The 15,992-nt window shown below is 39.8% G+C and overlaps 1 protein-coding gene across 4 annotated transcripts in view; it reads right to left on the reverse strand.

Moving 5' to 3' along the window:
* The window catches only part of LOC126194647 (poly [ADP-ribose] polymerase tankyrase-like), a 282,846-nt gene that overhangs the window by 101,440 nt on the left and 165,414 nt on the right, over positions 1 to 15,992 (reverse strand). For all 4 annotated transcript variants that reach the window (XM_049932830.1, XM_049932829.1, XM_049932828.1 and 1 more), the window contains exon 8: positions 15,635 to 15,764. In XM_049932830.1, the coding sequence (XP_049788787.1) occupies positions 15,635 to 15,764 (130 nt within the window). The remainder of the gene's footprint in view (positions 1 to 15,634; positions 15,765 to 15,992) is intronic.

The following is a 15,992-nucleotide window of genomic DNA, read 5'->3' on the forward strand; positions in this document are numbered from 1 at the left end:
TTGCACGAGTAGGGAGGGACAGCTAAGTGTGCCTTCGATGGTGTGCAGGCATACTGGCTGAGGTTCCAAGTGTATTGTTTACGATGTCTGAGTGATTAGGGGGTCAAGTGTAGTTTTCCCCCTGCAACACTGACAAATGCGTGTACACCTACTCACATCTGTGGTCTGGTGTGGAGGCATAACACTTGGTGGCTGGCTTCTTAAGGGCCGATGCAAATGAAGTAGTATACACTGGAGGTTGCAGAGCTATGAAAGCTCTTTTAGCTTCACCATAGGGTACGCATCTCCTAAATTTCAACTCTAGAATTTTCCTTCCCTTGTTATAGGTGCTGCAGTTCCTGCTCAATACCAAGTGATCCCCATGGCAGTTTATACATTTTGTAGGAAGTGTACAGGCGCTGGGTCTCCACAATTTCCACACACAGCCCTCCCTGTTATATGCCATAGTGGTATGACCAAATCTTTGACATTTAAAATATTGCACTGGGTTGGGAATAAATGGTCGAACTTGAAGATAGATATAGCGTGCAAGAATATGTCCAGGTAATTCCAGAATGCTGAATGTTAGGATAAATGTTGCAGTTTTCTCAATGTACCATTGACTCTCCTCACATATTTCTGCATTTAAATGACACTCACATTTCTACATTATTTGTATAATTCCTCTAGGCCCTCTCCATTATATCTGAGCAGGTCACCATGCCTTTACAGAAGTTGCAGGTGTTATGCAATTCAGCTACAACAGGGTAGTCATTTAAAGCCTTGCATTGCAGAAGTGTGGATACTTATGTGACATGGCATTTCAACTGTTAGTGTTTTGATTATAAAGCCATTTAATGCTTTTTAAGGACTCTGTAATACTCTCCAATGGCTTGTGAATAAAGAAAAGGGAGGCCTTCTCTCAAAGGTTCCTTCTGCTCTCTTGATTACAATGAAAATTTTATGGCAGACTAGTGCTCTGTTGCTATAATTCTGAGACTACTACTGGGAGGGACTGACTATCCAAACTCTCTCCATTGGGTGGGTGTAGGTACTACCAGACAGTACACTAGTCCTGTATGCAGTACTGAGGCTGCCCAATAGGGATCCCACGATCCGCTAGGGGAAAAAAATGTCGGCCCAGACAGAGCTGCAAGCACCTGAGCAAGTCTTGTACAACTGTGGGAGGGAGGGAGGGAGGGAGGGAGGGAGGGAGGAGGAGGAGGAGGTGGCCAGTGCCCCAAGGTGGATGGCTAGAGATTATTTTACCTTAACAGCCATTCAGCATACAGCGCTCCTAGAAGTTGAGGGGTGTGTACCTTCAGTGTAGTCAGGTGCCTGTACTCCAAAACATACAATGTTCCACTGCCACACATAATGTGGTCCCTGAAGAACACCCAGAGATTACAAAAACAGAAGAGGTCTGGTGACATGGACCAGTCTCCAGTTCAGGAAACCTGAGGCTAGCATGCCCGACACAACCCTAAAGAAACAGCCCTCCCCCCTCTAAGTTGTGGGACCTCTTTGTCAGGTCCCTCTTTTGAGGCCTGTTCTGCTTGAGTGGTCCCACCAAATGACCCCCCCCCCCCTCCCATCCCCCTCACACACACACACACACACACACACACACACACTGAAGGTACCTACAATATAAGTTGGTGTGCCTCCAGGAGGAACGCTGAACTGGTCTCTAGGGGAAAGAGAGGTTAAGTTTAGGGGATAGTTCTCTGATCAGTGTCTGGACAATTACCAAAACCAGAGACACTTTGGCATGCAGCATATGTGACTTCTGCAGCCACACACATTAAACTCATTCTGGTGTGAATCATTGAGTTGCCAAGTGTCACAGTGTGTGCCTCCACCCATGAGGTCACCACTGCTCTGCCATCTACTGGCAGGGCTGCCTGCCTAGGAGATCCAGCCACTGTCTGATGGACCACTGACTGAACTGAAGCCCTCGTAGCCGCTGAGTCACTGGGGAGCTGGAGAGCATCAGTCACCACCAGCAAGCCACCAATCCAGGGTTCTCTCCCTGGATGCCTGCCACATCCCATCTCGTGCCTCGGCTGGGCAGGACTTTATCATCTCGCTGGCAGCACAATAAAAGCACACTGCCGTACCAGCGGCTGTGCCACCTGACGAGGGCCTGCAACTGTTCCAGCTTATTGGGACAATAAACAGTTACCTGTCTTGATGCAGCCACTTTACTACTCCAATGGTCTCCTGAAGCCCTCGCCGACCCATTGAATCTAGGATACCAAAGTGGGAGAGCTGAATGCCATCCTGACAACTCAAGCAAGTGGGGTGGGGGAATATGTAGTGCTGCTTGTAGAAGCATGCAGGGACATAGTGGGAAGTAGAGATGGGCAAACAGAAACACGTAACTGTTTCGAAACAAATGAAACAGTACAATGTAATGTTTCGAAACAGTGAAACAGTTTGTGTTTTGTAATCTAATAAACCTACACATTTTATTATCTTGAATGTTTACTGTATAAGTATGTCCATATAAACACAAATGAGGTGCGAGAGAGCTAATCATATCGCAGAAAGTATGAAACTATCACTTAGGTGTATTAGCAGTTTCGTATTTCCTGCAGCAAATGCACTGCTTTCGTGTTGTGTGACTTTCATACTTTTCAATTGGCTGAGGACAGCCATAGCTGAAGAAAGAACAACCACCACGAATGGAACTCTGCAGAAACTACGGATACGCTACTGGGATTCCCGCATTCCGTTAGTATGGCTAATGTACCCATCCTGCTAATTTCCATGCACGCAAAGGGTATCATTGTGGATAATAGGCACATTGACTTTAGTCTCAGAAATAACGCCAAATAATTCGAATAAATAACAAAATATAACAGAAAAAAATTTTGTCTTTCAAAGTGTTTCAAACCGTTACTATAAATTCACCATGCTCCCCAGCCCTTCCCGTTCACCATTACACTATAAGTGATATGTCAAACAGATTGCATGCAATTATATCTACATCAAATTTATGTATATGTCTAATAACTGTCACTCTACGCCTTTTTTTATTCAAAGTGTTGTAGGCTTACTCGCGTTTCTTAATATAATTTCTGTACATGAACAGAGAAGCGTATGTTATAAAAAAAGTGTAATTTAACTGAATGATTTTCACATATTTATTATTTTGAATGTGAATAGTATGCGTTGTTTTATTGTTTGGTTAGTGTTTATAAAGCAGATGTTACGAAGCTTTATTTTCGGATATCTTAAGCTTCATGCTATTGCCTGTCAAAAAGATTTCGACACTCTTGAAAGTGTTTCATGAAGTGGTATGTTGTGTTTCAGTACCTGTGCCGAGCCCGAATCTCGTCCGACACAGAGCGGAATGAAACATCACTGTTTCGATACAATTAGTCTGTTCCAAGCACAGGTGGACTGAAACAGCCTTATTTTGAAACAATGATACAGTTTCTGTGTCTGGCTCGAGATCGAATCTGGTCCGGTTATCTGAGACAGGGGCGGAATGAAACACCACTGTTTCGAAACAGTGCACCACAGCCGTTCCGAAACACTGAAACAGTTCCACGTATCGATACACTATATCGAAACAAAGAAACAGTGGCCAAGTCTAGTGGGAAGTATACAAAAGGGGAAAAGGATGGGGTGTGTTGGTGAAACAAAAGGCTGTGTTGTATTGGAGTGGGAGCAGTGAAAGGTATAGATAAGTGGAGGACAAGGACTACCGAAGGTTGAGGTCAGGGGTATTACAGAACATAGGCTATATTGCAGGCAGAGTTCCCACCTGCACAATTCAGAAAAGCTCATATTGGTAGGAAGGATCCACATGGCGCAGACTGTGAAGCAGACATTGATGTGAAGCACACATTGTGTTGGGTAGCATGTTCAGCAACTGGGTAGTCCAGCTGTCTCTTGGCCACAGTTTGTTGGTGGCCATTTATGTAAACTGACAGCTTGTTAGTCATCATGCCTACGTAAAAAGCAGCACACTGTTTGCAGCTTAGTTTGTAGATCACATGACTGCTTTCACAAGCAGCCCTGCATCTGATGGGATAAGAGATGGCTATCACCAGACTGGAGGAGGAGGAGGAGATTAGTGTTTAACATCCCACTGACATGTCCCTGCACACACCTACAACAGCAGCACCGCCTCCTTACCCTTGCCACTGGATTGTTACTCCCATCACACGCAGTTATAACCGGACAGACACAGTGATATTTGTGTGTGTGTGTGTGTGTGTGTGTGTGTGTGTGTGTGTGTGTGTGTGTAGGGGGGAAGAGGGGGTGGGGGAACGCTTTCTACTTCAGAAGAAGGCCTTTAGTTGAAACCTAAGATGTATAGCAGTCTTTTCATTGTGTGTGTCCGAGACTCAACGTTTACTACATATTACAAGTAAAAAGTGTATGCAAAGAGGATAAAAAGCAATACATGACCCTTTGCCATATATGCATCTAAATTTATTTTTATTCAACATTTAGGAATTAAAAATTAACAAACAAATATGTATGTATAAAACAAATTTTGCTATTCTTTAACGTGTGTACAATCAAAATATTTGTACTGATGGCACTTGACACTTATTGATACATTGGGAGATAGACCTACTGTGATGGACTGTTTCAATGTGCCACAATGTTGCATAAAATGTAAACAGCACCCCCCCCCCCCTTCCCCCATTATAATACAACAGTTCCCTTGAATGAGCCTGTTTTGACTTCACTGGATACCAAACTGATGCCACCCAATGAGCTTCTTTGAATGGCCCAAACTGAGGTACTGCCAACAGATTGGACGCAACAGTTTTCCTTGCCTCTTTATTCTAGTTGTTCAATGTGTTTGGTACACAGCATGCACAAATCTTGGAGTAATCCAGTTTCTCAATAATGGCCTTCACACTGCCTTTACCAATCGATAACTGATGAAAATTTATCTGTTGTTACACAGCAGTTATCACGACACACTGGATGTTGTGTGAATTTACTGTATCTGCTGGCCATCTGATATATATTGCACAAGCAACAAGCAACAGTGTTTGCTTGTCGGTTTCTTTATAGCAATGAACCTGTCGCTTAATAGTGCTGAAGTCTGCCTTCTGCAGTATGGATTTCAATCACAGAACGCTGTCTTATATGTACATTGTGGTCAGTTATTTTCTAAACTGTGCTGCCATTTGTTGATGTAGGATGTTATACTGGAGTATGCTGTAGAACACAGCTTGTGAAGTGCATCTAATTCATGATTACCAACTTAATGAAGGAGAAAAGAAATAGGAGGTGTTACTTTCTGACCCTCTGCTGTAAATTAGGAAGTGCATTATTGACTACATACACTATGTATTAAGTTCAAATCTGGCATACCAAAGGCAATATAACACAATTGAGCACACTGGTTGGTGGCTTTGCTGAAAAATCAATGTGGGAAACCCAATATCTTTACAAATCTTCACCAACTTGGTGTACAGAAGGGCAGCAAAATGTGTCATGTTTTGTCTTTCCACAGAATACTAAGTCATCAAAATTACATGACACTTCTTGCATTACTAAATAATTATTTGTCAGAGCATATTAGCATAAACCTATCTTTTGAACTTGTGTTCTTAAGCTGTATTAATGGGGGTGGTGTTACATTCATTCCCCAAATTCCTTCCCATTGGGTCCAGCGTTGCAGTTGTAGCACAAAGAGCTATTCATGACCAAAAACTAGTTCTCATCTATCTTTTTCTCCACTGATAAGGTCTCCAGCCCTATGGTTATGGACGGCAGTTACTATGTGGCTGAATGCCTCTGCCACCTTTCTGATGCTCCGATCTCTACAATCCTGTCCCAGAAGTACAGTGTGATCTTTCAAGACTCTTCGAAACATTAGGTTTCTCACAAATTCTATCATATGAATACCTTTACTCCTCACACAGACAACCATGTGACTACCCATCTTCCACATGGCCTGAAAGCTCCACAAAGCCAGTTGCTATTATCTCCCTAATGTATGACCCACCATAGCTGGTTAAATGTTTCCATCAAACATCCTCTGCCTTCAATGACCAACACCTCTAACCAACTTTGTGCAATCTCCCTTGCTACACCAAGGAAAACCACTTTCTTCACGGCCTTTGCATTGTTGCTGTGCCCTTAACAACATACTTTTTTCCTGTCACTGTGGATGATATGTCAATGTGTACCAACATCCCTTATGCTGATGGCTTTGCTGTCACAGAAGACTATCATTTCATCAGCCTCTTGATGCTAAACCTGCCACTTCCTTTATAAACCACATTATGAGCCATAGTAACTTCTCTTTTCTTATAAAACCTCTCTTATGGTTCAGATACATTGATGAGATCTTTATGAAAAGGATCCATAAAAAATTGCGTCCAGAATCTAAATATCTGCTGCTAAAGTCATTTCATATGGTGCTTCAAAGCCCCATTTTTATAGCTGTCACATGTCCCGTATCAAAAAACCCTCCCCAACAGCCTTGCAACTTGAAATACTAATTGTGTGCCAAAGACTAGAGGCAGTTGCCGGAGACTACAGACAGATAATATTTTGCCCAACCACCAAATATATTTTCATGTCCTCAGCAAAATTAGCTATGACCACAAACATATCACAGCCCGAACCTTCCTAATCTCCGATATCAACCACACCTTGAAAAACACTTCACTTAATCAGCAATTAGGGACCGTGTAGACCATGCGCCAACCTTACAAACTGCCTCAAGCAGATGCTGTTCTGTGCAACTTCCAACCAGTTTCTTGTGAACCCTTGTTATTGCAGGTCTTCCCATAATCATTCTCCCTCTATTTGTGTTCTTCCCCAAAGGCGCAAAGCCTCTAGCCTTCCTACCAACAATAATTTTTGTATGACATCATCTGTTGATCTTGCAACATGTCCACTCCATTGTAGTTGTTTAACCTTTGCTCTTTGTATAATATTAGTCTGCTTAATCACAGTGTACATTTCTTCATATTTTAGTTTCCTCCACCCTGTTTCTCTCTTTACTGGCCCACAAATCTTTCTCTCAAATACAATCAGTTGTTCTCTATCACTCTTGTTGAACTCAGTATTTTTATATCATGTACCAGCACTGGGGCAATTATTGTATTACATTATTTCATTTTAACTTCTGTTGAGATTATGTTTGCTTTCAGGATTGGTTTTAAGCTATTCCATGAATTAACAATTTGTTGGTTTACTTCTAGCTGGAAATTATTTCACCTGCTGAAATATGATCTCAGCTATCTTCAGCTTAGTCTGTTACACCTGTAAATCACTAAGCACATTCTAATTAGTTCCGTCACTTCTGTCTTTTCTGGATTTATTCTTAAGCCCGCTTGCCCTGCACTATTGCTCACACCCTTCACTGTTTTTATATGTTCTTCACTTATTTTATCACTTCTTTTCTTGACAACTCTGGTATAACTGTCATATCATCTGTATACACTAGCATCTGCAGATTTCCATTCAGACTGATGCTGTTTCCTACTTTACTCGTCTTGTGTACAACTTTTTCAAGGACAGTGTTAAATAATATGGGTGACAAAGCATCACCTCGTTGTACCTCAGTTTGTATCTCTACTTCCTTTGATATTCCTCCTTGATATCTTACTATAGCTTTCACCTCTGCTGTAAATGTTCTTAACTGTTTGACTAATTTCTCATGTACTCCAAACTCCCTAGGGATGCTGTAAAAGCTCACTCCATGGACACTATTGTCTGTCTTTGAAAAATCTATGACAGTGTTAAATACTGGTTTGTTAAATTCCCAATACTGTCTCATATTAAATATATGGTCAATTGTAGATTTTTTTGACCTTACACCTGGTTGGTAATTCCCTGCTATTTCATTGGCTTATGGCTCAAGTTTTTCCATTATTAGTAAGGATAAGATCTTGTAGCTCATATTCAGCAGTGATATATACTTTACAATTATTACAGTCTTTTTTCTTTTATTTTTGTGGATTGGTAGAATGACAGCTAGCTCCCATTCTGTTGGTCTCTCTCTCTTTTTACCTTTTTTTGACTAGTCTGTCCGCAGCTCGTGGTCGTGTGGTAGCGTTCTCGCTTCCCACGCCCAGGTTCCCGCGTTCGATTCCCGGCGGGGTCAGGGATTTTCTCTGCCTCGTGATGACTGGGTGTTGTGTGCTGTCCTTAGGTTAGTTAGGTTTAAGTAGTTCTAAGTTCTAGGGGACTGATGACCATAGATGTTAAGTCCCATAGTGCTCAGAGCCATTTGAACCATTTTTTTTTTACTAGTCTGTTCAACACCTGAACAGGTCTTTCCTCCCTCCTTTATCGTCTCCTGGTACCTTCTTCTTCTTCTTCAGACTATTTACTGCTTTTCTCACACCCCTTTCATTAACACCAACTGTTTCATAGTTCTTTTCTTGTTCTGTTTACTGAAACATCTCTTCTGGTTTACTGCATTTAACAGACTAAGAACATAGTCTGTCCAACTCTCTAGGATCATTTCTTTGTCAACTCTGCCCATCTTTATCATTAATGACTAGAGACTTGTCTCTTCTTCCATTTCCCACTTGTTTGATATTTTGTATACTTTGTATACTGCTGTTTCTCTGACCTGCTGTCTCATTTTCTTTTGGCACGGGAGTCAGATGTTTCCTCTTTTCTGCCCTCAATATTCTTGTTTTGTCTCATTTCACATTCACATATTCCACATGATTGTTTCCACTGTTTATCCACCTGTTTCTGGATTTTCTTCTTCCTTTTACAGTTTCCTCATACATTTGATTAAATCAATTTCTTTTCTTCCATTTCATTTCACCCGTCACCTCCTCTGCTGTATCCGACACCTCTTCCTTTATTCTGGTTCACTCATATGAACACCAACCACTTTGTCACTTTGTTCCTTCGGCAAAAGTGTCTCGCACACATTCCTTACAGACACATGGTACTTTCTAGCTATCTCAGTCTGATACAGTTTATATACACCAAACGTTGTGTGCTGTTGCTCATTTGTTTCCTCCACTATTGAATTTGCAGTTTGACCATCCTAACAAGTAGAAAGTAAACCCCATCTGTTTCTCTGTATGACCTGACATCTTTTATGTTCTTCTTTTTCTTCATACCTATCAACAAGTGATCAATTTAGTTTATGGATTTACCATCTGGTGATTTCCATGTCTCTTCATGAGACTTCTCATGGGTGAAGGCTGTTGGAGCAATCGCAAAATTGATTGGCCCTAACCAGTTATTTGAATTTTCATGTACGCTTTTCTTCCCAATGTTCATTCTGTATACTCTCTCCTGCACCACTTTAGCATTAGAAAGCATCTAGGCTTCACAAATCTCTTATAGTACCTAAAGGCAAGGGTTCTACTCTCAACATCAAAGCAGTATTTTGTCAACCAACCAAAACTGCTTAACATTCTAGTCCCTCCCATTGCCATTCTTGCGCACCCAATGGACAATTCTACTATGGATGGTCAGGAACAGTACCTGTCCTTTACACCCACCAATTAACTCCTACTGGATTCCAGTCACCGTCATTTCATATCAGATAACAGAGATATTACTGTGTGGCATTCTATATGGGTATGCCAACCATCCACCTCTCTATGAGCATGCATAGACAAGCCAAATTGTGACTAATCGTTAAACTTAACCACCTATTTGCTGAACATTATGTATCTGAGATCAACAATGTCTTAAACAAATGCTTTAATACCTGTCAACACTGAATTTTCCATCCTCTGGAACTGACAATTATGAAATGGATTAGGAATTATCAATTCAGCACACCCTTTATTCTAGCACTCCTAGACTAAACTACCACTTTTCTCATACACAGCCACAGTCTCCCAAATGTCTAATTCTCATGTTTTTGTCTCTCTCCATTCCGCTCCAAGGATGTATTGCTAGATGGTAAAAGATAAGCTCCCTTCACTCCCCAGCAAAAGGCTTCTAAGTTAGATAAACTAACAAGAGGACCATAGGAATGACCCTTTCTGATTTTTTATAATTACAGAATTTGAAGGTCATTGTCCAAACATCAATTCCTTAAACTAGTATGACGAATATTTCTGAAACCCTCAAAAACTTGCCTTCAAAGATCTGAAGATGTCAGAATGCTGTCAAGTACAAATAGTTCCAACGCTTTTAACTGTATCAATGAAAACAGGACACACAGTGTGTAAGTCCTGCAAAAACTGTGGTCCAATTATTGCTGATAGCAATTTTTTTCTATTGTTTAAATACTATATTTATTATCAAATGGGAATGATGTTTAACACACATTGAATCATAGCTTTTTAAATAATTTTCATTTTTTATCACAAATCGCATGAAAATAAAATTTGTTAGACACACGAAAAATGTCTTATCATTATATAAAAAAATTACATATGTCAATAGCAGTGTAAAATCTCTAGAAATACCATAAATCAAACAAAGAAAAATCCAGGTGGAATGTAACAATACCAGAGAAGGAAAGTTGCTAGTCACCATATAGCAGAGGTGCTGAGTCGCGATGGGCACAACCAAAAGATTCACACAATTATAGCTTTTGGCCATTAAGGCCTTTGTCAGCAGTAGACATACATACTCGCGCGCGCACGCACGCACGCACGCACGCACACACACACACACACACACACACACACACACACACACACACACAACTTGCAAACACGTCTGCAGTCTCAGAGCACTGAAACCACACTGCTTTGTGCTTGTGCTTGTGTGCGCGCGTGTGTGTGTGTACTGCTCACAAAGGACTTAATGGCTTAAAGCAATCACTGTCTGAATCTTTTTGTTGTGCCTATCACGACTCAGCATCTCCGCTATATGGTGAGTAGCAACTTGCCTTCTCTGGTATTGCTAGAAATAACATAGAATTTTATTTCCTATTTGACATTTCACATTTTCATGCTAGGTGTTAATTTATTTTGAATATCTACATTTCTATGTGAACAGTATTCAAAAATAGAATGATGTTACTTTTTCTTAAAATTATTGTTCAATATTTGTTAATTAATGTTTCTATTTGATGACAAAAAGAGAATTGAAACAATAGGAAAGAATTGCTTCTAGCAAGAATCGAACTATGGACCTCATAATTTGAAGTCTTTTACATGTGCTTAACTACTGGCAGCTTTGTTACATACACAAAACATTCCGTACTTAACAGTTCTCTGATATCTTCAACTTTCAGGAGATTTTTTTTTAAGAATTGCATTAGTTGCTTTAGGAAACTGATGTCCAGGAACTGGCCTCCACATCCTGTAAGTACGAAGAAAATCAAAGAGAGCCAGGTCATGAGGTCCTCTTGTAAGTGGGCGGACCAGCACAGTTGTGAAGAATAAACTACAATTTGAGAGCAATGTCTTGGTTTGAGAAAACGATCAACAAATGGAAGGTTATACTAAAGGCTATTTGTCTTAAGTGAATTGAGAAACCACGAGGAAATTAAATTAAAATGACCTGACAGAGATTTGAACCACCCTCTCAAATGCAAATCGAGTTTGCTAAACATGACACCACTTCGGTTGGTCACTCATACGAAGAAGAGATAGTCACTCATACGAAGAAGAGATGATCTGCAGTATTTTGTTTATATGATTTAAACACTTGACACGATACAGCAGCAGTCTGGATAACGATGTGGTTACCTAAAAGTTATTCAAACTATATCATAAACAAAGAGAAATTTTGCCCCTGGTACAACAGTATTTGCTGCCAATTGCCAGGCAGTTACATCGTAGGAACTAAATTCAGCTCTCACCTATGATAACACATCTTTAATGGGTCAAATATGCTGTTGTATGAAACACAAGTAGTAGGAAGAGATTAGTGTTTAATGTCTTGTCGACAATGAGGTCATCAGAGACGGAGCACAAGCTCGGGTGACCAGATGCAGGTTTGAACCACTGTCCTCCCGAGTGAGAGTCCAGTGTGTTAACCACTGTGCCACCTCACATGGTATGAAACACAAGTTAAGATTTATGAGAAAATTGTATGACTTTTGAAGATTACTGTAGCACAAGTGCTAATGCTGTACAATTGTGAACTATTTTGTTACATGTGTGCCTGGGGCATAGATGATGCACACTCATTTCTAGTTACTTGCTCAAATGCTTTTGGTGCTTGGAGAAAAAATAAAGCTGAATAATTTCTTTTTGTTGGAAGAAGCTAGCCATTTTGTGACAAAGATGCTGTCAACTTTCTTTATCATTTTCAGATGTAAGTGTGGGCTCACATCACAAACTTTCATGTATTAGCTTCCATACCATAGTTCAAAATGTTTGTCAATGAAACATCAATCAATCATTCTTTCACACAAAGCTTGAGGTAATGAAAAGTTGGTAACTCTGAGATGAAGGAGTAATTCTGGATGCAAACACTGTTTCACGAGTACTTTTATATCTTTAAGAGAATGGAGGCATTTGTCTTGAAATATAAATCCTTCACATTTAAAGCTGAATGAGCTTACAAGTCATTAACTTTTGACAAGAGTGACACTTCTTGGAATATGCACTTTTTGGTAAGTTTACCTGGCTGGCATCACAGCACCCGAAGAAACAATGGGCTCGGTCTTCTTATGCAAGTACTGTAATGTTTAACTGCCTCCACTGACACTAAGACAGAAATAGATAAAAAGATATGAAACTGAAGGATTTTGAAGATCTTTACAGTCTACAAATTTATAATACCCTACACCTTCACTATTTAAACAGGCCACTGTGCAAAGCAATTTACCCACTTTAGGGTATACGTTCTGGGTTTTTGTTTTTTTCTTTTTACCCAAACATGTTTCAGCACATCCGAGCCATCATCAGTGGGTTTATGCTTTTTGAAAACTGTAAAAAGTAATAAATTTCAGGTTGTAACTGATCTAACAAAGTGAGGCCTAAAGAAAGTTTTTGTTCATTTGGTTTCTCACCATGCTTTTACATTATATGGTTCTGCAGGACCAGCTGTATGGTGTCCTACACCGACAGCTTGTCATCTACAAACCAAATGAAGTAAATGTGAATTTTATCGTTGAGTTAACACATCCCTCGATTTTAAAAAAAAAAAAAAATGATTTTGCAAGTCGAAATGTTTTGCGTATACATTTGTTTCTACTCACATTTTGTTGTGATTAGTCCTCCTCCTTTTGTGTTCTGAGGACAAAGCACATACATATTAATGTACTTTGTGTAATTTCTTTCTCATAAACGCCTTTTTGATTCACAAAATGTGTTGAGCACTATGGTGTTGTGTTTCCTAACCCTGTCAGCATTCATTTGTTCCAGAGAGAGTTTAGCACTGAATCTGAATTTTGTTTACTTAAACATGTGTGTGTGTGTTTGGGCACTAAGCTCCCTTGGCTGTTTGTGTTGCCTTTTCTGTAAAGTTTCTTTAATATGTTAAATAATGTGCCTTTGCATAGCGTAGTGTTTTGTCATCTACATCATACCATTTAGTCCAACATACACACACATTACTAAATAACATACCCACTTATGACAACAGAAACCTAAAAAACTCACTGGAACTAGTAGAAACAATCAAGAACAGAGACATACCAGGCACAGCAAGTCTCATATCATTTGATGTCACATCAACGTACACTTGTATTCTAATAAATGAAGCAATCAACATCACCATACAAAGACTAAAACAACAAGTAAACACACCAGTCTCACACATTAAGGAAATAGCAACCACGTTAAGGACCATAACAGCACTAAATTATTTTCTGTTCAACAAAGACATAATAAGAATAAAAAAATACAATCATATACTGGTACCGTTACGTTGATGACATAATATGCTTGACTGATGAACCAGACACACACATATACAACAGCTACACGTGGAAATAAACAACTTATACTCAAAAATTCACTTCACATTAGAAACAAGACAACACACCAAATTTTATGGACCTTAAAAGAGAGAGAGAGAGAGAGAGAGAGAGAGAGAGAGAGAGAACTGCCACCCGCAATTTCACAATATTCACGAAACCGACAACCACGAGCATCACCATTTGCAATCAGCTGAACCACCAGGTGGCAAGCAAGCAAGCAAGCTCCAGACTCATGCTCCACAGATTCAACAGAACACCTGTAAGCAAACTGAATTACACACAGGAGCTCAACACAATAAAACAGACAGAGGAAAATAGTTACAAGCCCCATATGATACAGAAATTAAACAAACAAATTTTAAAAACAGAAAATGAACGAAAGCGCAACACACACAACACCAATCAATGCAACATACAAACAATGACCACATGCAAGACACAACAGTACAACAACAACACACATGCGTGCGCGCACACACACACACACACACACACACACACACACACACACACACACACACACGCGCGCGCGCGCTAGATGGGGGTGTGAGAGAAAACAAAATTCAAATTTGGCGCCAAACTCTCTCGGGAACAAATCCATGTTGACGGGTTTAGAAAACACAACAACACAGCACTCACTGCCTTTTGCAAAGTAAAATGGTGTTAAATGATGAAATTACACAAAGTACATCTATAGGTATGTGCAGTGTCCTAGAATGCAAAAGAAGAAGGGTCAGTCACAACAAAACAGGAGTAGTAACAAGTAGACAGGCAAAACATTTTGACACACCAAAATCACGTTTTTAAAAAAATCAAGGGATGTGTTAACGCGCTGATGAAATTCACATTTACATCATTTGGTTTGCAGATGACAAGCTATCAGTACAGGACACCATACAGTTGGTCCTGCAACGCCATGTAAAAAAACACTTTCTTGAGGCCTCAATTTGTTAGATCAATTACAAGCTAAAATACAATAACTTCTTACACTTTTCAATATTCAAAACCCCACTGATGACGACAAGGAGGTGCTGAAACACATCTGGATAAAAAGAGAAAAACAATGTGTTTGCAAAATGGCGGAACCTATATCCCATAATTTAACTGAAGACGCAGAAAGAAAAGACAAGAGCTGCAGATCTGAAAGATGATGAATTAGCCCACATTTGTTTTAAGGAATAACAAATTTTTGCTTGAATGGAGGTAAGCTTCACTTCTCATTAAAGTATAACCGTTGTATTTCAAACAGCACATAGTAAAAAAACACAACTGAAAGTTGAAACTGGAAATTAGGCATTCACAAACTTGTACAATGTTGTTCCCAGTAAGTGTGCTGTAGTAGTAGTAGTAGTAGTAGTAGTAGCAGCAATGTTTCATCCTTTGTGTAAATGACACTGTTCTTACTATAATAATGGTCACACTTCAGCAAGTTTCTAGAGGAAGATCTCAAGACACGTGTACGAGCACATGGTGAAATATGACAATGGGTAGAGGGGGGCATACCTGGGACAGTACTGAACAGGGAGAGAAGTTTAAGAACCGTAACTGGTGTTGAAGCCTCGTTTGCTGACCCATCAAATAAGATGTGACAATGATGGATTTAGCAAGTTGCTTATGCCTGTGTTGGATTGTTTTTACTTTGCTTTCTCCTTCAACGTACTGTAAATTTTCTCCACTGTCAGAAAGCATATACAATAGTTTATAAGGAGAAGATAAAATATACCTACTGGTCATGTTGATGTTGGTTCTGGTAGCGGCACATGAAGATGAACTTATGAAAGTGCAAAGGGAATGGGTGGACGAAGCAGATAATTATGACTTATTATTATATCAAATTCTGTGTTAGCTTACCTGCCATCCAGATCTCTGCAATTGACGATATGTGGATAGGAAGTTAAAAGCCTTTGTACTTGGTCTGTGTTTCCTGCCTTGGCTGCTTCCAGAAGCTGACATTCCACATCAGCACTTCCTGATGGAGGGTCTAAATTGGGGAAAAAAAAAACACATGAAAATATTGAAAAATACAATTACACCCACAAAATAATGTTGACCCTGTGTACCACTAAACAGATCTTTAACCTCAACTTCATGCGTTAAATGACACCACTAATTTGTAGTAAGTCAAACAATGTGTGGAAAGAAACATAGTGACACAGAAGATATTAGAGTTACAATCTACAAACTGGGATTTTGGATTCGATGTCTGATA

Source organism: Schistocerca nitens, chromosome 7, assembly GCF_023898315.1.
Source record: "Schistocerca nitens isolate TAMUIC-IGC-003100 chromosome 7, iqSchNite1.1, whole genome shotgun sequence".
Classification (NCBI taxonomy): domain Eukaryota; kingdom Metazoa; phylum Arthropoda; class Insecta; order Orthoptera; family Acrididae; genus Schistocerca; species Schistocerca nitens.